The 26,018-nt window shown below is 36.9% G+C and overlaps 1 protein-coding gene across 1 annotated transcript; it reads right to left on the bottom strand.

The window, feature by feature from the left end:
- Positions 1 to 18,260: 18,260 nt before the first annotated feature.
- On the bottom strand, positions 18,261 to 25,254 carry LOC135932264 (uncharacterized). The gene is made up of 5 exons (XM_065469650.1): positions 25,217 to 25,254; positions 24,692 to 24,928; positions 24,260 to 24,588; positions 21,058 to 21,248; positions 18,261 to 18,311 (listed from the first exon to the last, which is right to left on the bottom strand). Exons 1-5 carry the CDS (start codon positions 25,252 to 25,254, stop codon positions 18,261 to 18,263), a joined length of 846 nt encoding a protein of 281 aa, XP_065325722.1.
- Positions 25,255 to 26,018: the final 764 nt, after the last annotated feature.

Here is a 26,018-nt window from a genome sequence, read left to right as displayed (position 1 = left end):
GAAAACAAACAGTGAGCTTTTAATCAGGGGTGTGACTTCTATTACAACAAGACAACCAACCTTCACATACAGGAAACCTGCCCAACCACCCTTGGCTTCCACAAGTGAGTTCTCCTCCACCAATTGGCATATAACTGATTGGAGGGGAAAAGACTGGTTAAGAAATGTTATTTCACATGACACAGAACAACAGGTTTTTGTTTTTTTAAGACATGGAATAGCAACATTTTAGTGATTTAATATGCTACTACTAATTTCAATCTAAAAACTAATTATCTTAACACTGTTTATTAGAGCTAACATTGTATTACTAACCCAATGTTACAAATGAGCACTGCTTTATCACCAAATTCAGTCCCAGGATGATATTCAATCTGTCCATTTTCAACTTCCCCCGCAGGGCCACAGTTGTACCCTGAAACAAGAAAAATAAGGATTAAATTGGTCCTTTAGATCTCTTTGATAATATTATGTGTAATTATCTCAACAAATATAGTCTACTGTTTATGTAACATGTTCATGTGAGTAAGACATTTTCTAGAGGAAGACATTTTTTTTAAACAACAATTTTAAGAATGTTTCCATGATAGCGAGTAAATTCTACTTTACACTCATTCTTATGTGCTTAAACTGGCTGTGAAATACAGCTGCTATAAGGAATTTGAATTTAAAATCAAGAGTTAATATTCACTTTGGCATTTCAACGCAAGAGGACTCCAACTTCCAGCAGTACAAGTAATACGTGGGGACCCTCCTGCAGACTCATATCCAATATTACAGGCAAAAGTAACTGTGGTCCCATCTGGGAAACTAGTTAGAAGAATGTCATTGCCCTTTAAATCGGTATTTTCTCCTTTAGGAGGTCTGGAACAGTTTTGAGCTGTACATGGAAAAAGAAAGAGAGAAAGAAAAAACATACAGACAAAAAAAGAGAACACAATTTTAAGACGAAACACCATGCTGTGTTTCTCAAGCTAATCCGCACTGCACTCACCTTGAGCAGTAATTGCCAAAAAGCCAAGACTGCTCAGCAGAAGGACTGCAGTAATAGCCATGACAGATCTGACAGGTTTAACTAAAACCAAGAGCCCTTTTTGGTACAAAACAAAGGCAAACACAAGAAAGATAATTAGAGATATAACTTGGTCATGATGGCTGGTACTAACAAAGGCTCTCCATTCAAGAAGATCTGTCACTGCTAACAAATTAATTAACGGACAGGTGGGAGGTGCAAACATTCGGTCAAGTTTATATATTTCGCTAAACCAAAACCTTAACAGTAACCAAGTTTAGGTTTTAAATATGAAATATCAGAAAATACTCGCTTCTTTTTTTCCCCTTTTGTCGCGGCAGAAAACAAACCCAGAGTCTTTCCACATTTTATAACTTGAAGGCCACGATGGCCCGTTCAACATATGTTAAACTAAATGGCAATTAGGTACGGAAAATGCCCGGGAATTCTCGCAGGACACATATGCTACTCTCGGTCTTCCTTGATCCAAAGATACCATGGGTGGTAAAAAAAAGAAAACATAAATAAATACATAAATAAAAATAAAATACTAATACTAATACTAATACTACTAATAATAATAATAAATAGTGACGGTTAGAACAAACAATACCATACCTTACGTCTGAATCGCAGTGGTGGCCGCTACCAGTTCTGTCCTGAAAGCTTATTTGGGGTTTCTGTTTGTTTTAATGTGGGTTGCGTCCCCTTCTCGGAAGCGCAGTCAAACAGTGACGTGCTTTTTCTTCAGCCAAAAGTTTTAGACCTTAGACCACAGTTTGCAAACTTTCTAACATAGTAATGAAATACACGAGAGAAACAAAGCTCTTAAGTTTGTGAGGATTCACATAAACTGAGTGTGTTGTAGTGGTACATATTCAACAATAAGAAAACTATCAATGCAGTTATCCAAAATGACTTTATCTACCATTAATCAGGAGACTGGTCCAACTGAGACTATAAAGGGAAAGTTGGAATTAAAAAACATATTAAAAACACGTACACATTGTAGTAATTGCACACCCTTAATAGCAAATCCTCTTGTTACGTTCTTAGTCTAGGCGTGTATGAACGCAACAAGACAGTTGGCCCACTTACGCTCCACCAAAGCAAAAACACAAACAACAATGTCTTCTAAAATGCTAAGCAGCCATTTATTAGCTTCAGCAGTGAGCAGTGCCAAAAATAACAAACAAAACTCCCTACTGGTCCCTGTGCTTTCCTACACAGACCTTCACAATAAAACAGGAAACGAGAACAAATCCTTAAACATAACATAAAACAATACACTGACAACATTAAATCGTAACACTCTACAGAGAAAATTAAAATGTCAATACAGTTAGAGAGGCACGTTAGTTTTAGCTATATATGTTTAATTTTGTGTAATATACTGGGATATGTATCATCAGAGCTATTTGTATTATGAGAGCCATTTTGTTATATTTTGTAACTTTGTAATATGCTGTATTATTTCACTTTGTTTAGTTAGTTACTGTTCTTAGAGCCTTGGAGCAACTGTAACCACATAATTTCCTCTTTGATTAATACAGGGTTTTAATTCTGATACAGATACATGTTGGTTGAACAGTCTTAAATGTTCCATCATCTAAACATGATAACAACCTTGATCAATTGTGTCTATATTCCTTTTTACAGATTTACTCTATAACTTAAAGTTTTTACACATTAAGAGAATACTGACAGGGAATATTAGAGCATATTCCTCCTATATTGGCTTATCTTCATTGGCTCCCTGTTACATCCAGAATTAAATTTAAAATACTTCTCCTCACATACAAGGTCTTGTGTAATCAGACTTGATCTCATCTTACCAATAGAGAGGAGGTGTGAATGGTTCAGGTGTTACTGAAAGACAAGATCAGGAAGGCTAACGACAATTACAGGCGAAAGCTGGAGCGGAAACTCCAGCAGAACAGCATGATAGAGGCGTGGAGTGGCATGAGGACAGTTGCTGAATTTAGGTCATCCAACAGCAGAGGAGTCGGGGGTGGTGTGGACAGAGCAAATAAGTTGAACGTGTTTTTCAACAGATTTGAGATTGCAATAAATGTTCACCCCCCTACTGACTTACTTGTAGTCAGCCTGCAATCCACAGCCAAGCCACTCTCTCTCCACATTGCAACATAGCCTCCTGGTAAAGGACTGAAACCCCTCCCCAAACTGTTACTTTCACACATGACCAGATTCAGAGACAAATCAGAAGATCTTCTCAGGCAAGTCTGCTGGACCAGACAGGGTGAGTCTCCATGTCCTCAAAGCCTGTGCCACACAACTTGTGTCGGATTTGTGTGGGACTCCAGAATCTTGTGTCCTGGATTATTTATTACCTGATAGATAGATCACAATATGTGAATCTTCAACATTGTCAAGGTGATCAGCAGCACAGGGGGCCCGCAAGGGACCATCCTCTAACCCTTTCCTCTTCACCATCTACACCACAGACTTCAGCCACTACACAGAGACCGCCAGCTTCAGAGGTTTTCTGATGTCTCTGTGGTGGTTGGATGCATCCCTGAGGATGATGAAGCAAAGTACTGGGCTGTGGTTGCCTCGTTTGTCACGTGGTGCGAGCAGAATCATCTGCAGCTCAACGTGAGAAAGACCAAAGAAAGGCAGGAGCTGATCACAGCTGTCTTAGGGTGAGAGGCACCAACAGAAACATTTCATGCATAATATCAAATTTACTTATGTTATTGATTTAGAATTGGGAGCGTTAAAAAATTTGAGTGTTTATTTGTGGTTATAGGGTAAAGATAATCATCTCTTTTTTTTCTTTTCAGTGTGTGGTAAATAATTGAATAATTTCTTTACATTATTGAAATATAATGATACAATTAAACAAATAAAGCAAGAATTTAAGAATTAGCTTCCATGGTCCATGAATTAAATAAATGACAGAAAGAAAGGAAGCACCAGCCTGCGAGCACCAACTTTGAGCAGTTAGTCAAAAGCTTGAATTATTACAACTTGCAACCAACATGTTTTTCTAGCATATGACGAGATACTGGAATGGAAAAATCATCTACTTCAAAAGAAACCTCGTAGTAGAGGTAAAATGACATTCAGCATTACTCTCCATTCGTCTTTGTGCTGGCCACTGTGGCCAGGAACCCTTAGTCTTCCTACAGCTGCTTTTTAGCATTCAGAAATATGCAGCAGGAGGAGTTAGGCTAAGAATTGGAGGTTTCACCTCCAAGATCACGATCCGAATGAGTTCAGTACATGCAAATAATTATTTTAACTTATGACTTATGACGTATACACGTAGGAAGCCAAGGTGACCACTGACCATTTACTTCACACATCAAAATAGTGGTTCCATTCATTTTGTATCCAGTGTTACACTCTAATGTCACTGAAGACAGGTATCCATATGGAGTTAAAAACATAATCCTCTAAAATTCTCTAAAAATTATTTAGTAGATCCAAAAATGCTACATCCAGATGAACAGAATAAACTTTCTGAGATTTCTGGATGATATCTGGATGATTGAGCATGCATCAAAACATTGTCTATTAGAGTTAACATTGTCTTAAAAACCCATGGTTACAAATGGCATTTGCTTTATCACCAAAGTCAGATGCAGGCTGATATTTAATGTGTCTGTTTTCTACTTCTCCAGCAGTATCACAGTTTGTCCATGAAACAAAAAAATGAGGATTAAATTGGTTCTTTAGAAATTATTAAATAATATTATGTGCAAATAACTCAATAAATCTATTGTTTATGTAACATTTATGTGACTAAGAAATTTTCTAAAGGTTCTTTTTTTTAATAAGAAAAGTTGAGATTGTTGCCTGCTTAAGCTGGCTGTGAAATACAGCTGCTAAAAGGATTTTGCATATAAAATCAAGTAATACTTTGAGACCCGCCTGTAGACACATACAGTATTGCAGGCAAAAGTAACAGTGAAACTTTTAAAATGAATGTTGATCCCCTGTAAATGCTCACCAGGTCCTCCAGCAGGTCTGAATTGGCCAGTGTACCTAAATTACTCCAAAACCACATCGATGACTCATCCAGGAGGTCACAAGAGAACCCCCCCCCAAAAAAAAAAAAAAATTTAAAGAACTGCAGGCCACAGTTCACTCAATTAAGATCAGTGTTCATGATTTAACAATAGGAAACAGACTGAGCAAAAATGGCATCTACGGAAAATAGACATTAATGCAGTTTTTTAAAATGCCCTTCTCCACAGTACGTATTAGCCCAATTTAGGCTACAGGGAAAAAAATGCAGAGCAAGCTATTGAAGATTATTCAAAACACCTACTGATACATTTAAGAGCAGTAGTCCACAATCCCAGTCCGCGAGGGCCGGTGTCCTGCAGGTTTTAGATCTGTCCTTGATCCATCACAGCTGATTTAAATGGATAAATTACCTCCTCAACATGTCTTGAAGTTCTCCAAAGGCCTGGTAATGAACTAATCATTTGATTCAGGTGTGTTGACCCAGGGTGAGATCTAAAACCTGCAGGGACACCGGCCCTCGTGAACTGGGATTGGGGACCCCTGTTTTAGATGATCAGGCTTGAATGTTCCATGTCACTGTAAAATTAAAAAGATAGCTATCAGAGTGAAAACAAACAAGTGCGCTTTAAATCAGGGGGCATGTACTGTCAATTCCACACCAAAATGATTTTTTTTTACAAGTGTATTGTATAACTTCTCCATAGTCACAGGATTCTTTACTTGAACTGAAAGTGTAATCTGCAACCACCACTAGTAAATTGCAAGTCGACACTGAAAACTGAAAGTTGCGTCTATTAGAACTGCAACAGACATCAAGATAAAATGAGTAATGATAAGATAATTTCTGCAGTGTCAGAGATATGAAGACTAAAATAATCACATACCAGCTAACATAAAAAGATAAAATATACAATATATGCAATTTATGTTCCATAAGCACCACATATGCAGAAAGTCCTTAGACTTTCTGCATATGTGGTAAAACTTTAACTAGTGTTTTGGAAAACACATGGAGTGGGTCTGAGTATAGGATGCAGGTGCAAATGGGAGCTCACCTCACATTAGACATTCACTTTGATATAATCACCCACTGAATCATAGACTACACGGTGAACTAACATTGGTAAACTATTTACCAATGTGCTCTGAATGATTCACGTGCATTCTAGCTTTTTATTGGTCATGCTCCAGTGTTAATGGCAGGCATATAGCTATACTCACACCTATTTATTGGGATAGGAGTGATCAGCCAGCCCACATTTGGAGATGGTCTGGCTTACAACTTTACACTGGACTTCACTAAAACTTCGGAGGAAACTGGTCTCACAAAACATACACGCTATGACCATTTGGATTTTTTGCAACTTAGAAATTTCTTGCAGTTACTGTTTCTGACATAAAACAGTTTTATGATTAGAAAGATTTACTTATAACTATAAAGTAAATCTACTGGACCTTTGACACTTTTATAGTGTTCTGTTCAAATAACAAATGAAGTCCCAGCCAAAAGTTTTCGCTGTTGTAGACATTCACTTTTTATGCTTCATACACTTTGACACGTCAGATGTTATGATGATGATTGTGCAGGGTGATCAGAAGCAGCATATACATGAATTACAAAGAGCTTCTGGGTTTAGCCTAGAAGTTGATGTCCAGAATGCCACACAGATTTGCATTTGTTTTGATAAATGGTTGATGATCCCTGTATTTTGTATTTATATTTTATTTATTTGTCTGTGACTATGTACAAAAAACATTAATGTCCCAAAAGAAGAGATTTATTTTATCAGATTTAGCCGATACCTACTTTCCAGCTGCAGTTCTTGAGATGACCTTATCAATTATTCTTCAATCCCACCAGACCAAAACGGCAATGCTGGTTACTAATAGCGTATTGTAAATACCCAAAGAATAAAACTTGTTGATTTAGGACTTAGGCCAAAATGTCAGATTAAAATCAATTTAAATCTGATTTTTGGTGCTAAGGAGAGCATTTTTGTGTATTTTTGTACATGAGTTGGTTTCCCTGTGTGTTGTCTGTATGTTTTTCTCTGATAGACTGGCAATCTGTCCATTGTGCAGACCACCTCTTCCCCAAAGTCAGCTTGGTTAGGAACAGAATATCATCACAATATTGTTGGATTGTTGAAGGAGTACTTTGATGACCTCTTTAATCCCACTGACACTTCTTCCATAGAGGAAGCAAAGTCTCAGAACGAGGAGGAAAACTCGTTCATCACTGAGGGTGAGGTCACTGAGGTAGTTAAATAACTCCTTGGTGGCAGGGCTCCTGTGGTGGATGTGATTTGCCCTGAGTTCCTGAAGGCTCTGCATGCTTTAGGGTTGTCTTGGTTGACACGCATCTACAATTTTGCTTGGAGATCAGGGGTGGTACCTCTGGATTGGCAGACCGGGGTACTGGTTCCTATTTTTGGGAAGGGGGACTGGAGGGTGTGCTCCAACTATTGGGGGATCACACTCCTCAGCCTCCCCGGAAAAGTCTATGCCAGGGTGCTGGCAAGGAAAGAGTCTGTTAGTTGAACCTTGAATACAGGATACAGGTTGTGGCCTCCAGCTTGCACTGGAGTGGTTCGCAGCCGAGTGTGAAGCGGCAGGAGTAAGGATGGGTATCGAAACCCGGTTCTTGTTCAGAACCGGTTCCCACTGTTTCAATTCCTTGGAAATCCGAAAGACGTCACCACGTTGCAGAGCATCATTTACCTGGCAGGAAACATGGCGCCTAAGAGGCTCAAACGCTCAAAAGTTTGGTTATACTTTACGAGAACGGATGACAACAGGGCAACTTGCAATACTTGCAAACCAGATATTTAATTTAAGGGAGGAAACACTACGAATATGCAAAAGCATTTGCTCACAAAACACGCGATAACCTTAAATGAATGTCGTGTTTTTAATTCCGCTCCAGACTCGTGAATCTCAACCCAGCAGCACCAGTAACGTTTGCACGTCCTCTCCCGTTCATGCGGCAGGTAAATAATCAGCTAACAGTGCATATTATGTTAGCGCGATCTGCCTTATTACAAAACCTGCCATTACTGTGCGCTGCATTTAGGTGACCATGATGAGAGAGACAGAGTCTGGCTGGCAGTTCTCGCTGCAGTCTACCGGTAGCGTCTCCTTTCAGGCCAGGATAGACGAATGTCACCGAGCAGTGACTAAGTTTGTGGTAAAAGGCTTGCACCCATTTGCCAAAGCAGATGCCCCCGATTTTCGGTAAGTGAATGTGTTTAATTGTAGGCAGGGACATTACTGGATATTCTTGTGTAATTGCTACAGAATAATTTATGTTATACTTTGTTATTGCTACAGAAGAATATTTATTTTATTATTTTACATTTACAATTTTTTTTCCTGGGGACCCTGTGACACCCCATTGAAGAGCCGTAGGCTGTGGATCTCTTAAGATCTCACTGTTGGGTTTGTAAGGCCATGTTACTCCTAAATTTCTATCTTGTTCAAAGAGAAGATATAAAACAAAGTTCTAAGTTAATCGACCTTAGTGTTCTCTTTTTTTTTAAAAAAAAAATAAGAATCTATAAGAGAATCGTTAAACAGAATCGAAAATGGAATCGGAATCGTGAAAATCTTATAAATACCCATCCCTAGGCAGGAGAGGGGAGCGGGAGATTGATGGATTAGTGCTGCGGCTGCAGTGATGTGGACGTGTACTGGTCCGTGGTGGTGAAGCTCTTGATTTACTGGTCTTTCTATGTCCTTACCCTCAGCTATGGTCACAGATACAAGTGGTAGAAATGAGCTTTCTCTGAAGGGTGGATGGTATTCCATTCCTCCATTTGGGAGGGGCTCAGAGTAGAGTCGTTACTCCTCCACACCAAAAGGAGCCAGTTGAGGTGGTTTGGGCATCTGACAAGGTTGCCTCCTGGTCGAGGTGTTCAGGGCATGTCCCACTGAGAGGAGGCCCCGGTATTGGTAGGTGTATTGGTACATCTTTAAGAGAGAAATCAAGTACCCAAGTAGTATCACTGCTAAAAAATGAAATATATAAAATACAGAGAGACTTTATATTGTCTGAAATGAAAAATTGTATTATTTTAACATTAAGTGTAACAAAATCAACTACATTACAATGTGAGTAGTAATTAATCTGGAATTTTCTGACACTTTCTCTGAGAATGGAAACAAAATAGTATCAGTCAAGACCCAGTATATTCCTGCTTTTTCCCAATGTTTTTCTAAACATTCCTTTAAATTACATCAACCACATTAGAAAAAAAAAAAAAAAAAACGGCAGAGGATTATTTTGTTTATTTATTTAAATTTGCTTTTACATTTAGAACAATATACAGAAGAGAAAGTACAACTTGTACTAAACTGTCTGGAATCAAATGTATTTAAATACAAACTTTAATCATAAGTGTAAATGGACATTTAAACTTACAAATTAACTTAATACCCCCTTACAAATTAACTTAATACTTTAAATGTGTCCTTCACATGTCAGGTTATTTTTGTATGACCTCCACATGACCCCTGTTCACAATTTCTTGGCAAGCACGCTTGTTCAAAAACTTGTGGAAACTGTTTATCAAATAGTGTTTTCTAAACATAAAAGTGAACATTATGTGATCATTCACATGCAGCAATGTGAAATCAAATTAAAACAAAATATGATGACTTTTGTGACACTCCAGGAAGCCAAACCATTTATATCATATCGTATATCTGGGTACACGGGCCTTTCTTAACTTATCCAGATCTTCCCTGAAATAAGACCACAGACAGGAGGAGAACCATTATTCAGTCATATCGAATCACAGGATTCTTACATTCACAGAATGGAAACTAGAATTATCCAAAATTGTCTCTATATTATGCTAGCAACCTCCTGAGGTATTTAATACACATTTTAACAACAATTGAGAAGTGAAGTTACATATACTTAAGCAATTTTAATTCATAACATGCGTGTACATTAAGGAAGTCCAGGTGACCAGTAACATTTTTATGTCATGGTAAGGTTTGCATTGATTATGTATCCAGGTTCACACTTTAATGTTGTTGCTGACGACAGCTATCTCTTCAGAGGTTAAAAATCCTCATTCTATTCATCATTTGGACTCTTCATATTCAACTTGTGGGAAACAAAAAGGAAACTGGATATCAATACAGTTATCCAGAATGACCTTATCTACCATTACCCAGGAGACTGGTCCAACTGAGGCTATAAAGGGAAAGTTGGAATTAAAAAATACATATTAAATACACGTACACATTGTAGTAATTGCACACCCTTAATACCAAATCATCTACAGAGAAAATTAAATGATATGATTAGATATGATTAGAGAGGCATGTCAGTTTCAGCTATATATATTTAATTTTGTGTAATATACTGAGATCATTATAATTAGAGCTATTTGTATTTATTAGAGCAATTTTCTTATATTTTATAACCTTGTAATATGCTGTATTATTTCACTTAGTTTACTTAGTTACTGTACTTAGAGTCTTGGAGCAACTTAGACCACATAATTTCGGCTTTGAAAGCAATGTTTAAGCCAAACCTGATGTTTGCTTATAAATAAAAAGAATGGTTCCTGATGTCGTCCCTACAGTGAGAAAAACAGCTTTTTAATTCAAAGCTAGTACTGGACATCCACTCAACAGAGAAACACTTATACAGCTTTTTCCAGTTGAGATCTGATACAGAGTAGCTATATCTGCCACTAGAGGTCAATTAAACTAATATCCAGAAATTAGATCAGTGCATCCCTAGTGATTCATGTGGTCATTTACCTAAAGCCAAGGTATAGGTTTCTTAAATGGAAAAGTTGAATCAGATTTTTCAGCAGGAACAGTTCATGTTTCATAATATTGGCTTTATGTATGTTACTGATTAGAAATGAAATTGATTTAAAAAAAAATGCTGAGTAATGATCTATGTCAATATAGTAAAAATCTTCTATTGTCAGTTCTTTAACTTAATAATGTAATTCAATAATTGTCTTTACATTATTGAAATATAATGATGCAAGAAATCAAATATTAGCTGCCAAGATCCATGCATATATCCAAACTCATAGTAGAGGTAAAGTGCCATTCAGCAATACTCTCCACTTTTTGCTGAAAATTGCTGGCCAGGACCCCTTAGTCTTCATTTACCTGCCTTTTTTGCACTTTTCAAAAATATGCAGCAGGAGGAGTTGGGCTCAGAATTGGGGGTGAAGTTGCACTTAAAGAAAAGAGATAATAATAATTATGTATACTTTATTCATGCCTGTGGGGAAATTATTCTCTCTGCATTTAACCCATCCACTCAGTAAAACAGTGGGCAGCCACCAGTCCAGCGCCCGGGGAGCAGTGTGTAGGGACGGTACCTTGCTCAGGGGTACCGCAGGATAGCCGTTCAGTGGATTCAAGCCCCCGACCTTCCGATCATGGGGCGATCACGCTACCTACTGAGCTATTCCTGCCCCGATTGATCCGATTGAGCTCAGTTCGTGCAAATAATTATTTTAATTTATGACTTATGTATACACTGAGGAAGTCCAGGTGACCACTGACCATTTAGCCCACACATCACAGTAGTGGATCCAATCATTTTGTATCCAGTGTTTTTGTGAGTTTGTTTTTTAAGATAAAATAAATTGCAACATTTTAGTGATTTAATGTTACTACTAATTTCAATCTAAAAACTAATTATCTAAACACTGTTTATTAGAGCTAACATTGTATTACTAACCCAGGGTTACAAATGAGCACTGCTTTATCACCAAATTCAGACCCAGGACGATAGTCAATCTGTCCATTTTCAACTTCCTCTGCAGGGCCACAGTTCTTCCCTGAAACAAGAAAAATAAGGATTATATTTGACCTTTAGAATTTTTTTGATAATATTATGTGTAATTATCTCAACACATTTAGTCTACTGTTTATGTAACATGTTCATGTGAGTTAGACATTTTATAAAGGTAGACATTTTTTTAAACAACAATTTTAAGAATGTTTCCAGGATAGCGAGTAAATTCTACCTGACACTCATTCTCATGTGTTTAAACTGGCTGTGAAACACAGCTGCTATAAGGAATTTGAATTTAAAATCAAGTGTTAATATTCACTCTCGCATTTCAACTGCACAGGACTCCAACTTCCAGCAGTACAAGTAACACTTGGGGAACCTCCTGCAGACTCATATCCAATATTACAGGCAAAAGTAACTGTGATCCCATCTGGGAAACTAGTTAGAAGAATGTCATTGCCCTTTAAATCCATATTTTCTCCAACAGGTCTGGAACAGTCTTGAGCTGTACATGAAAAAAAGAAAAAGACAAAAATAAAGACAAAAACAGAGAAACAGAGAACAAGTTATTAAAAGAAATTCAAAACACTTACTGATACATCTTGGAGGCTCAGGCTTGAATGTTCCTTCATCCAAACAATGCAACTGTCTTGATCCAACAAGTGCGTAACCCTTTTTACAGGTGTACTGTATAACTCCATTATATTCATATATATCTTTAATTGGACTGAAAGAGCCATACTCTACTACAGGTGGTGATTCACATTGTATTACTGGAAAATAAAAATAAAAATCTATCAGATTGAAAACAAACAGTGAGCTTTTAATCAGGGGTGTGACTTGTATTAAGACAAGACAACCAACCTTCACATAAAGGCAACCTGCCCATCCACCCTTGGCTTCCACAAGTGAGTTCTCCTCCACCAACTGGCGTATGACTGATTGGAGGGAAAAAGACTGGTTAAGAAATTTTTATTTTGAATGACACAGAACAGCAAGCAAACCCTACCTGACACTCATTCTGATTTATTTATTTGTTTGTTTTTTAAGATAAAATAAATTGCAACATTTTAGTGATTTAATGTTACTACTAATTTCAATCTAAAAACTAATTATCTAAACACTGTTTATTAGAGCTAACATTGTATTACTAACCCAGGGTTACAAATGAGCACTGCTTTATCACCAAATTCAGACCCAGGACGATAGTCAATCTGTCCATTTTCAACTTCCTCTGCAGGGCCACAGTTCTTCCCTGAAACAAGAAAAATAAGGATTATATTTGACCTTTAGAATTTTTTTGATAATATTATGTGTAATTATCTCAACACATTTAGTCTACTGTTTATGTAACATGTTAATGTGAGTTAGACATTTTATAAAGGTAGACATTTTTTAAACAACAATTTTAAGAATGTTTCCAGGATAGCGAGTAAATTCTACCTGACACTCATTCTCATGTGTTTAAACTGGCTGTGAAATACAGCTGCTATAAGGAATTTGAATTTAAAATCAAGTTTTTATATTTACTTTGACATTTCAACTGCACAGGACTCCAACTTCCAGCAGTACAAGTAATACGTGGGGAACCTCCTGCAGACTCATATCCAGTATTACAGGTAAAAGTAACTGTGGTCCCATCTGGGAAACTAGTTAGAAGAATGTCATTGCCCTTTAAATCCATGTTGTCGCCAACAGGTCTGGAACAGTCTGGAGCTGTACGTGAAAAAAAGAAAAAGAAAATATTAAAGAAAAAAAACCAGAGAACAAGTTATTGGAAATAAATCAAAACACTTACTGATACATCTTGGAGGCTCAGGCTTGAATGTTCCATCATTCGAACAATGCAACTGTCTTGATCCAACAAGTGTGTAACCCTTTTCACAGGTGTACTGTATAGCGTCTTTATAGTCATAGAGATCTTTATTTGGACTGAAAGAGCCATACTCTACTACAGGTGGTGATTCACATTGTATTACTGGAAAATAAAAATAAAAATCTATCAGATTGAAAACAAACAGTGAGCTTTTAATCAGGGGTGTGACTTGTATTAAGACAAGACAACCAACCTTCACATAAAGGCAACCTGCCCATCCACCCTTGGCTTCCACAAGTGAGTTCTCCTCCACCAACTGGCGTATGACTGATTGGAGGGAAAAAGACTGGTTAAAAAATTTTTATTTTGAATGACACAGAACAGCAAGCAAACCCTACCTGACACTCATTCTGATTTATTTATTTGTTTGTTTTTTAAGATAAAATAAATTGCAACATTTTAGTGATTTAATGTTACTACTAATTTCAATCTAAAAACTAATTATCTAAACACTGTTTATTAGAGCTAACATTGTATTACTAACCCAGGGTTACAAATGAGCACTGCTTTATCACCAAATTCAGTCCCAGGATGATAGTCAATCTGTCCATTTTCAACTTCCTCTGCAGGGCCACAGTTCTTCCCTGAAACAAGAAAAATAAGGATTATATTTGACCTTTAGAATTTTTTTGATAATATTATGTGTAATTATCTCAACACATTTAGTCTACTGTTTATGTAACATGTTCATGTGAGTTAGACATTTTATAAAGGTAGACATTTTTTTAAACAACAATTTTAAGAATGTTTCCAGGATAGCGAGTAAATTCTACCTGACACTCATTCTCATGTGTTTAAACTGGCTGTGAAACACAGCTGCTATAAGGAATTTGAATTTAAAATCAAGTGTTAATATTCACTCTCGCATTTCAACTGCACAGGACTCCAACTTCCAGCAGTACAAGTAACACTTGGGGAACCTCCTGCAGACTCATATCCAATATTACAGGCAAAAGTAACTGTGATCCCATCTGGGAAACTAGTTAGAAGAATGTCATTGCCCTTTAAATCCATATTTTCTCCAACAGGTCTGGAACAGTCTTGAGCTGTACATGAAAAAAAGAAAAAGACAAAAATAAAGACAAAAACAGAGAAACAGAGAACAAGTTATTAAAAGAAATTCAAAACACTTACTGATACATCTTGGAGGCTCAGGCTTGAATGTTCCTTCATCCAAACAATGCAACTGTCTTGATCCAACAAGTGCGTAACCCTTTTTACAGGTGTACTGTATAACTCCATTATATTCATATAGATCTTTAATTGGACTGAAAGAGCCATACTCTACTACAGGTGGTGATTCACATTGTATCACTGGAAAATAAAAATAAAAAATCTCTCAGAATGGAAACAAACAGTGAGCTTTTAATCAGGGGTGTGACTTGTATTACAACAAGACAACCAACCTTCACATAAAGGCAACCTGCCCATCCACCCTTGGCTTCCACAAATGAGGTCTCCTCCACCAACTGGCGTATGACTGATTGGAGGGAAAAAGACTGGTTAAGAAATTTTTATTTTGAATGACACAGAACAGCAAGCAAACCCTACCTGACACTCATTCTGATTTATTTATTTGTTTGTTTTTTAAGATAAAATAAATTGCAACATTTTAGTGATTTAATGTTACTACTAATTTCAATCTAAAAACTAATTATCTAAACACTGTTTATTAGAGCTAACATTGTATTACTAACCCAGGGTTACAAATGAGCACTGCTCTATCACCAAATTCGAGCCCCAGGACGATAGTCAATCTGTCCATTTTCAACTTCCTCTGCAGGGCCACAGTTCTTCCCTGAAACAAGAAAAATAAGGATTAAATTTGACCTTTAGAATTTTTTTGATAATATTATGTGTAATTATCTCAACACATTTAGTCTACTGTTTATGTAACATGTTAATGTGAGTTAGACATTTTATAAAGGTAGACATTTTTTTAAACAACAACTTTAAGAATGTTTCCAGGATAGCGAGTAAATTCTACCTGACACTCATTCTCATGTGTTTAAACTGGCTGTGAAATACAACTGCTATAAGGAATTTGAATTTAAAATCAAGTGTTAATATTCACTTTGACATTTCAACCCCAGAGGACTCCAACTTCCAGCAGTACAAGTAATACGTGGGGAACCTCCTGCAGACTCATATCCAGTGTTACAGGCAAAAGTAACTGTGATCCCATCTGGGAAACTAGTTAGAAGAATGTCATTGCCCTTTAAATCCATGTTGTCGCCAACAGGTCTGGAACAGTCTTGAGCTGTACATGGGGAGAAAAAAGAAAAGAAAACGATACAGACAAAAAGATAGAACAGTTTTTAAGAACAAGTTAACCAAAAACAAAACACCATGCTGTGTTTACCGTGTCTCAAGCTTATCCGCACTGCACTCACCTTGAGCAGTAACTGCAAAAATGCCAAGACTGCTCAGCAGAAGGACTGCAGTAATACCCATTACAGGATCTGACAGGTTAACTGAAACCAAGAGCCCCTTCTGGTACAAAACAAAGGCAAACACAAGAAAAACAATCAGAGTTATTACTTGGTCACGATAGCTGGTACTAACAAGGCTCTCCATTCGCGCAGGTCTGTCACTGACAGGGGAGGGGCATACGTTCGTCAGGTTTATATATTTCGCTAAACCAAAACCTAAACAGTAATCAAGTTAAGGTTAAAATATGAAATATCAGAAAATACTTGCTTCCTCTTTCCCCCTTTGTCGCGGCAGAAAACAAACCTGAAGCCTGTCCATATTTTATAATTTGAAGGCCACGATGGCTTCGATTGGCCGATCAACATATGTTAAACTAATATGCTGTAATATTTTCCCCGGTACGGGGAAAAAGCATACTCATGAATTCTCGCAGGTCAGGGTATTGTACTCGATCTGTCTCCCTTGGTCCTACGATACTATGGGTGATGAAAGAAAGACAGAAAGAAAGAAAGAAAGAAAGAAAGACAGAAAGAAAGAAAGACAGAAAGAAAGAAAGACAGAAAGAAAGAAAGACAGAAAGAAAGAAAGAAAGAAAGAAAGAAAGACAGAAAGACAGAAAGACAGAAAGAAAGACAGAAAGAAAGACAGAAAGAAAGACAGAAAGAAAGAAAGAAAGAAAGATTTGATTTTTAAAAACACATTTATTCACTCAATAGTGAGCCATACAAACAGTCAGCTCAAACCAACACATTGCTAAACACAAGTTCAGAGTTGTTTAAAGCAAACAGACTGCCTTCATAATCCCAAAGATTTCGAAAAACATCCAATCCATCCATATTGAAATAATATTTATACTCTAACATGACTCTGGCTCTCGACAAACCCTTGAAGAGCTCAACACAATCAGTATTTCGTCCATTATCAATCTTATACTTTCTACTCAAATAAATTGCCAACTTTGCTTGGCCCAAGAAAAAATTCAGCAATCGTCCCATTTTCTTCTTCCCTTTATCATATGAAAACCCAAAAATAAAACACTGTTGTGTAAAACATTCTCCAAAGGATTCCCAAATACCAGTAAGTACCGAAAATAAATCAATCAACCTGAAACATTATACAAAACAATGAAAAACAGTTTCTCTCATCGAACAAAAAGGACATGCATCTGAAGACCCAGGCTTAATGATGGACACAAAAGCATTTACCGCAATGATACCATGTAAAATCCGCCACTGTAAAGCACCAGCGTTCTTGGTCAATGGTGGCTTGTACAGTGACCCCCATGCAGGGCCCACATCAAAACCAACCTTAAAATGTTCCCTCCAAGGCGTATCAGTTTTACCATTTAACTTTGCTTTGTTTATTGCCTTAACACAGCTTTTATACAACACCTTCCCAGTCACCGAATCCAGTGGTGTCCAGCGGTACTTCTCCTTCTCCAAAAAAGGACCAGGGCTTTCAAAGTCCGTGAGCTGTGGTCTAAAGCACAGGCCAAAGAAGCTGTTCGTTTTATCAGGAATCAAAAGTCCATTAGACCAGCCATTTAAAAGTCTTTTATCATCATCTGAGAGTGCCTGCTTGAATCTTGTCAACATCAAGCTCACAATTCGGAGAGAGCGAACCTCAAGTTTTCTTGCCAAGGACACAGCATCCTCCATTTTGGCTCCAGCAAGTTCAAGCAAAAGCCGTACCGTTGTAACTCCCCTTCTCTTCAGTAGCTCCGACATCATTGCCGCATCATCCCAGGATGAACCCAAACGAGACCCTTTAAGAATAGGTTCCATTAAAAGCCAATGCAAAGATGTAGACTTCCCACGTCGTTCTGTTTCCATCAGCCCCCAAGCCTTTAGCACACTAACATAGAAAGGTGACAAACACTTTACACCATACCTTGAGTGATCAAAAACAAACAAAGTCTTACCAAACCCCAAATTACCAACTTTAGAAAAAAAGTATTCCGTGACCTGCCTCCACAAAACATAATACCATGCCGCCGGGAGAGGCTCCGAAAGCCCTCCGTCGCATGATTTCTTCCGGCCATCGCACCGAGCTAGGAGCTCAGCGCCGCCGAAAAGAAAACCAAACAAAAAACAAGTGAAAAAGGGTTTTGCAACAGGACGAAAAAGTGAATTACCACTGCGAAAAAAGCAAAGTTCAAACGCTCACACTCGTTCTCCATCCCCCACCTGCACCAGACGCTCACACATGCGCACCTGACAGAGAAAGAAAGAAAGAAAGAAAGAAAGAAAGAATCTTATAAATAATGACGGTTAAAACAAACGATACCATACCTTACGTCTGAATCACAGTGGTGGCCGCTACCAGTCCTGTCCTGAAAGGATACTTGAGGTTTCTGTTTGTTTTAATGTGGGTTGCGTCCCCTTCTCGGAAGTAAGGTCAAACAGGTCAAACAGCTTTTTTAGACCTTAGACCAAAGCTTTATAATATAATAATGAAATACAGGAAAGAGACTAAGCTCTTATGTTTTTGAGGATTCACATGAAACGAGTGTACTATTTGAAGTGCTACATAGCAACAAAAATCAACACAGTTATCCAAAATGACTTTATCTACCATTCCCCAGGATATTGGTCGAACTGAAACTATAAAGGGAAAGTTGGAATAAACAAAACATATTAAACACACGTACACATTGTAGTAATCGCACATCCTTAATAGCAAATCATCTACAGAGAAAATTAAATGATATGATTAGATATGATTAGAAAGGCATGTCAGTTTCAGCTATATATATTTAATTTTGTGTAATATACTGAAATAATTAAAATTAGAGCTATTTGTATTTATTAGAGCAATTTTGTTATATTTTTTATAATTTTTGTAATATACTGTATTTATTTCACTTTTTTTTAGTTAGTTACTGTTCTTATCTTTTGCAATTGAGAGGAGGTTTGAATGGTTATTGAAGGGCAAGATCAGGAAGGCTAAGGACAATTACAGGAGAAAGCTGGAGCGGAAACTCCAGCAGAACAGCATGATACGTGGAGGGCCATGAGGACAGTTGCTGGATTCAGGCCATCCAACAGCAGTAGAGTTGGGTGGTGTGGACAGAGCAAGTGAGTTGAATGTGTTTTTCAACAGATTTGACACTGTAGTAAATCACGGCTGTCTTAGGGAGAGAGCCACCAACAGTAACAGTTCATGCATAATATCAGCTTTACTTATGTTACTGATTTAGAATTGTGATTGTTAAAAAAAAATTGAGTGGTTATTTGTGGTTATAGGATAAAGATAATCTCTTTTTAATCTTTTCAGTGTGTTAAATAATTGAATAAGTTCTTTACATTATTGAAATATAATGATACAATTAAACACATAAAGCAAGAATTTAAGAATTAGCTTCCATGATCCATGACAAAACAAATTTCCCACGTGTGGGACTAATAAAGGTTGTCTTATCTTATCTTATCTTATGCAATGAATGAGATGAATGAGAGACATTCATAACATTTCTAAATTATTCCAAAACCACATTGACGACTCGTCCAGGAGGTTACAAGGGAAGCAAAAACAACATTTAAAGGACTGCAGGCTGCACTTCCCTCAATCAAGATCAGTGTTCATGATTTAACAATAAGAAACAGACTGAGCAAAAATGGCATCTATGGAAAATAGACATTAATGCAGTTTTTAAAAAATACCCTTCTCCACAGTACGTATTAGCTCAATTTAGGCTACATAAAAAAAAAATGCAGAACAAGCTATTGAAAATAATTAAAAACACTTTAGAGGATCGGGCTTGAATGTTCCACGTCACGGTAAAATGTAAAAAAAAAAAATATCGGAATGAAAACAAACAAGTGATCAGGGAATTCCACACCAGAATCAAACTTTTTTTTTTACAAGTGTATTGTATAACTTCTCCATAGTCACGGGATTCTTTACTTAAACTGAAAGTGTAATCTGCAACCACAACTAGTAGAATGCAAGTCGACACTGAAAACTGAAGGTCGTGTCTATTAGAATTGCAACAGACATCAAGATAAAATGAGTAATGATAAGATAATTTCTGCAGTGTCAGAGATATGAAGACTAAAATAATCACATACCAGCTAACATAAAAAGATAAAATATACAATATATGCAATTTATGTTCCATAAACACCACATATGCAGAAAGTCTATTTTATTTATTTGTCTGTGACTATGTACAACAAACATTAATGTCCCAAAAGAAGAGATTTATTGTACCAGATTTAGCCGATACCTACTTTCCAGCTGCAGTTCTTAAGATGACCTTATCAATTATTCTTCAATCCCACCAGACCAAAACGGCAATGCTGGTTACTAATAGCATATTGTAAATACCCAAAGAATAAAACTTGTTGATTTAGGACTTAGGCCAAAATGTCAGATTTTTCAAATCAATTTAAATCTGATTTTTTGGTGCTAAGGAGAGCACACCATGCTCTCCTTACATGAGTTGGTTTCCCTATGTATTGTCTGTATGTTTTTCTCTGATAGACTGGCAATCTGTCCATTGTGCAGACCACCTCTTCCCCAAAGTCAGCTTGGTTAGGAATCAGAATATCATCACAAATTGTTGGATTGTTGAAGGAGTACTTTGATGACCTCTTTAATCCCACTGACACTTCTTCTATAGAGTAAGCAAAGTCTCAGGACGAGGATGACAACTTGTTCATCACTAAGGGTGAGGTCACTGAGGCAGTTAAATAACTCCTTGGTGGCAGGGCTCCTGTGGTGGATGTGAGTTCTGAAGGCTCTACACGCTTTAGGGTTGTCTTGGTTGACACGCATCTACAATTTTGCTTGGAGATCAGGGGTTGTACCTCTGGATTGGCAGACCGGGGTAGTGGTTCCTATCTTTGGGAAGGGGGACTGGAGGGTGTGCTCCAACTATTGGGGGATCACACTCCTCAGCCTCCCCGGAAAAGTCTATGCCAGGGTGCTGGCAAGGAGAGAATCTGTTAGTTGAACCTTGGATACAGGATACAGGTTGTGGCCTCCAGCTTGCACTGGAGTGGTTCGCAGCCGAGTGTGAAGTGGCAGGAGAGGGGAGCGGGAGATTGACTGATGGATTAGTGCTGCGGCTGCAGTGATGTGGACTTGTACTGGTCTGTGGTGGTGAAGCTCTTGATTTACTGGTCTTTCTATGTCCTTACCCTCAGCTATGGTCACAGATACAAGTGGCAGAAATGAGCTTTCTCTGAAGGGTGGATGATCTTAGGGGGAGAAGTTCAGCCATTTGGGAGGGGCTCAGAGTAGAGTCGTTACTCCTCCACACCAAAAGGAGCCAGTTGAGGTGGTTTGGGCATCTGACAAGGTTGCCTCCTGGATGCCTCCTTGTCGAGGTGTTCAGGCATGTCCCACTGAGAGGAGGCCCCGGTATTGGTAGGTGTATTGGTACATATATTGTATATTACCAAGGTATATGTACCAAAATACCTATATTGCATATAGGTATATTGGTACATCTTTAAGAGAGAAATCAAGTACCCAAGTAGTATCACTGCTAAAAATGAAATATATAAAATACAGAGAGACTTTATATTGTCTGAAATGGAAAGTTTTATTATTTTAACATTAAGTGTAACAAAATCAACTACAGTACAATGTGAGTAGTAATTAATCTGGAATTTTCTGACACTTTCTCTGAGAATGGAAACAAAATAGTATCAGTCAAGACCCAGTAAACTAAATATTTGGACAGCTGTATGCTACAGTTCATATACATCACTAATTCAAGGATCATATTGATTATTTCTACCTTATAGTTTAGTCTGTTTCTAGTGTTGAGCCAGCAGCACTAGAATTTTAATCAACCTGATATGACATATTTTAATGCCCTACAACGCCCAAGTACTGATACATTGTTGTGATACTGATTTCACAATAAGTGGGTGAGGTATTTGCATTTCTTCATAACCTGTAACAGCAATAAATCCTTTATCATATAAAACTTCCAGACTCCAGAATTTAAGTATAATTAATGTCACTAATGCAAAAACAGCAAAAGTACATGGTAGTCAATGACTGTTTTTACTGCAAATTTATTTATTTATTTTTATAATCATCAGTCTAATTCATGTGGAAATTCAGGGACCTGAAACACACCTTTTTTTAATCATCTTGGGCTACATTCTTAGTCATCATTATTATTAAAACAATCCTCTTGACTCACTCTCTTATGACGCTCCATATATCTGTATAGTGGACTAACATGACTAGGTGTGAGTCAGGAACACCGCCAAGGAGATATGTCTCCTTAGAGGTAAATAAAAGTTAAATACCTGGTACTCTCCATCAGTTTATAGAAGTGAAGAGGGCCTTAGATAGAAGGTAAAACATCTGAAGTTTGTTTACATTTATTTACACTACCTAAGTCACGAATTAATATTTTCACTACTTAAGAAAATCATAGACCTTTTATTTTCATTGATAGTGATAATCATCATTAGCTGTCTTCTAAAAAGCTTTGTTGGTTTTAATGTCAATATTCTGTATAACTAATGTATACAAAATTGTGTAACTACTATATGAAAAGTTGTACCTGATAAAGCAATCAACAATCTTAATAATAACTGTTATTTCAATGGTCTCGTAAACTCTTTCAAACTCTAGTACTTCAAATAAATAATAGACCATTTTGGTAAGTATTGCATGAGTCATTCTGATAAACAGTCTGACATGTTATGCCCTACCCTCTTCACAAACACTCCCACGTGATCAAAGAACTTTGGTCAACTATTAAGCCACAAAGCCGCTATCACAGAGGCATCATTCTAACTTCCACAGAACTACTGCAGTAAAATTCAGGTCACTGACACGCATTGTAAATTCGCCTGCAATGAATATTTTTCTTCTGGTTAGCATATTTTTTGTATCTTCTTCTTGTCCATTTAACAGCTGTGCAAATGATTATCAACAAGGCCAGAAAAGAACTCCAACGCAGTAATGTGTACCACAGTGGCAGTCCCGTCAATGATCTAGAAAAGAAAAGGGGAGTAGGGCAGGTTTTCAGACCGCATCTTATGGTGAAATTTCAACAAATTTAAATTCTCTTTTCAGCCTTTAGTGATTCTTCCATAGAGTAAAAAGTAGCATATTGACTAACCTGATGAAAAAAAAGTCTTGAGTGGTTTCATTCAGTTGTAAAGATTGATTTCTTGTGTTATCACTGTTGTTCGTAATAACTAGGCAGGAGGTCAGAGTTGGTGTTGTGACTGTGGTTGTGCTCATTCTGTCTGCACAGTCATAAATTGGTTGACCTGGTAATGAAAAAGATTTACAATGATAGTGCTTTATAGACCTCGAGGATGAAGCTTTTACAGCATTGTAAAAACAAGAGACAAGAAAACAGACGTTGTTGTTTAGAATATTTCATGGTAACTTTAAACTCTTTCTTTTATGTTTATTGTGTTTTTATGCTTAGAATATAATACTAATGACCTGATCTTTGTTAATAAAAAAAATAGAATAACCCTAAGGAAAAATTTGTACATAAAGGGTTTGTACACACTGTCATATCTGTTATAACCTCTAGGAGTCACTGAAGTCAAAACTTACACACGATGCCTTTAATCTTTTCTTCCAAGCAATAGTTTACTATACTACACACACGCAGACATGCACGCATGCATGCACACGTTGCATAAAAACAATTATTAAATGCCATTTTAATTTTATCATAAATTTATGGCTTTAAATTGTCACAAATGCACAAATAGTCTATTTTTGCCACTAATATATGAGGGTATGAATATTGTAATCTTTTCCATGGGACATTTATGAATGGTGTAAATCATCTTTCATATAACAATTTGAAGAACTACGCTATTAAACTTAAACTAAATATTTTAAGTTTAAATTAATGTCTTAATGTTGAAAAAATCTCATTCTAAATTAAAAAACAAACAAGCTAAAAAAATTATCAATATGGGAACAGAACCACATCCATGCTCAAACATTACAACAGAACACTTTTTAAAATGAAATACAATAATTTACTTGTTGTTTTAGTCATTGTATATTGTCAGTAAATATAAATGGTTGCTATAAAAATACTGCATGTTTTACCTTTTTTGCAATTGTTCTAAAAGCATTTTGTTAATCAGTAAATCACTGTAAAGACAGTTCTCACATTTATATTTGCACAATGGAATATCACATTTATTCTTACCCTGAATATTAACAACATAGATACAGCTACTGTTTGCAGGCATCAGAACCTGCACAGAGATGAGCTCACTCTTCTCACTGCTTATTTCATTACTGCCAATACAGAAATAACTACAGTCCTTTTGAACAGTGCCACAGTGAAGGTACAAGTCTGAAGACTTATGAAGCAGGAAGTCCTTGCTGTCAATGTGCTGATACCAGGCATAACGAACACCAGTGCCCTTTGCACAATCACAGCGTAAGGTAACTGACTTCCCCCAACATGTTGGCCTGTCCACCAGAGAGCTCAGGGGCCAAAGTCGGGGCTTGGACACTGGAACTGACACAAAAAAAGAAATGTCAGTCCAGTCAGCTTAACACCAAACAGAGGCTCCAATGCAGCATATTTCACTGTTATTGTAAAATAATGTTTATTTTCTAAGTTGCATAGCGTCTTTTATTCTTACCTTCAGTGATAATCACTTTGACTTGGGTCATGATGTCAGCATATATCTTATCAATCCCAACCCAGTACGCTCCAGCATCATCAAATCGGAGATTTGTGACTTTCACAAACAGCCCCCTTCTGTTTAAATCTATCACTTGGGACCTGTGTGTGTTTCGACCGCTTTCTGAGTCTGCCACAATCTCACAATTGCTTCTGGAGGGCCCTCTGCACCAATACTTTTTGCTGTACAGAAAATTATTTATGCCATACTTGCATTTAAGGATAAATTCACCTCCAACATGGGCTGTGATCTCTCTTTTATCACATTCAAGCTGAAGACTTGCTGAAAAACAAGGCAGACAGAAAGAAAATCCTTGTAGTCTGGAAAATCATAAAAATGTTATTCAGTTTTTAATTCGAACTAATATGAGTTTGCAGTTTACCTTCAAATTTTGATTGTCAGATAGCAAAAATGCTAGAATAATTGTCACTAAAAGCCCGGGGGAAAAAAACCAAGCAAAAAAACCCCACCTCATAAGGGAGAGCTGGGGGTGGGTGTTGTCAGACATCCTGTGTGCATTTACAACACTTTTCTTTCATTTAACAGTATGTAAAGTAAATAAATAAATATATATATATATATATGTTTCTATTCCACCTTTCACGAAAAATGTTTCCCAAAAAATAGTTAACGTGTTAATTGAATTTAAGGTTTAAAGAAAAAACATGTTAATTTAAACATGTTTTTCTTCGTAAATAAATATTTCAAAAAGGAGTACAGTCAAGAATTTTTATAGGCTTGTATGTTTTAATTATAATTTTAAATCTTAAAGAATTCCAGGATATGAAAGTGAAACAGCATTTTTTTTCACATACCAAAATATTTATGAAGGATTTATATATGAAATAGTAAGTTTACTGTGACTGAAAAATATTGATATGAAATCAGAGTTTTTATTTATGATGCTAGAATAAGCCGTGATTTTACAATTTAAAGTCGCAAACAACGGAAGTGGAAAGAAATATTTACAAAAATAGAGCGTGGGAGAGAGAGAAAATAAACAATGATGATTAAGGTGATGAAAGGATTTAACTTAAGTTCTTTGATAGAAGGTTTAAATTATAGCACACTCACCTTGAAAAAGCAAAACGAGGTACAATATCTTCATACTGATGTCAGGTTTGTTGTTTGGAATCAACCATAATCGACAATCAGGAAACTGTAGAGGTGGACTGTGGTGATCTTAGCTTCCTGTAGGTGCGTTGTGGGTTACATAAATGCCTTTGCGTCTATGCTAGGCCTTGAACACGAGTGTAACATGCAGCAATACTA

The sequence above is a fragment of the Pelmatolapia mariae genome, linkage group LG20, assembly GCF_036321145.2.
Source record: "Pelmatolapia mariae isolate MD_Pm_ZW linkage group LG20, Pm_UMD_F_2, whole genome shotgun sequence".
NCBI classification, from domain to species: Eukaryota; Metazoa; Chordata; class Actinopteri; order Cichliformes; family Cichlidae; genus Pelmatolapia; species Pelmatolapia mariae.
The sequence above is the reverse complement of the archived record's forward strand: the minus strand, read 5'-3'. Positions and strand labels throughout refer to the sequence as shown.

Excerpts from the sequence above, each read along its gene's own strand:
- LOC135932264 (XM_065469650.1), bottom strand. The coding sequence starts at position 25,254 with ATGTCTGACAACACCCACCCCCAGCTCTCCCTTATGAG. Across the intron at positions 24,929-25,216 it reads CCCCAGCTCTCCCTTATGAG|CAAAAAGTATTGGTGCAGAG; the intron begins GTGGGGTTTTTT and ends TTTTCTGTACAG. Across the intron at positions 24,589-24,691 it reads ACTGAAGGTAAGAATAAAAG|TTTTGTGTCAGTTCCAGTGT; the intron begins ACGCTATGCAAC and ends TGACATTTCTTT.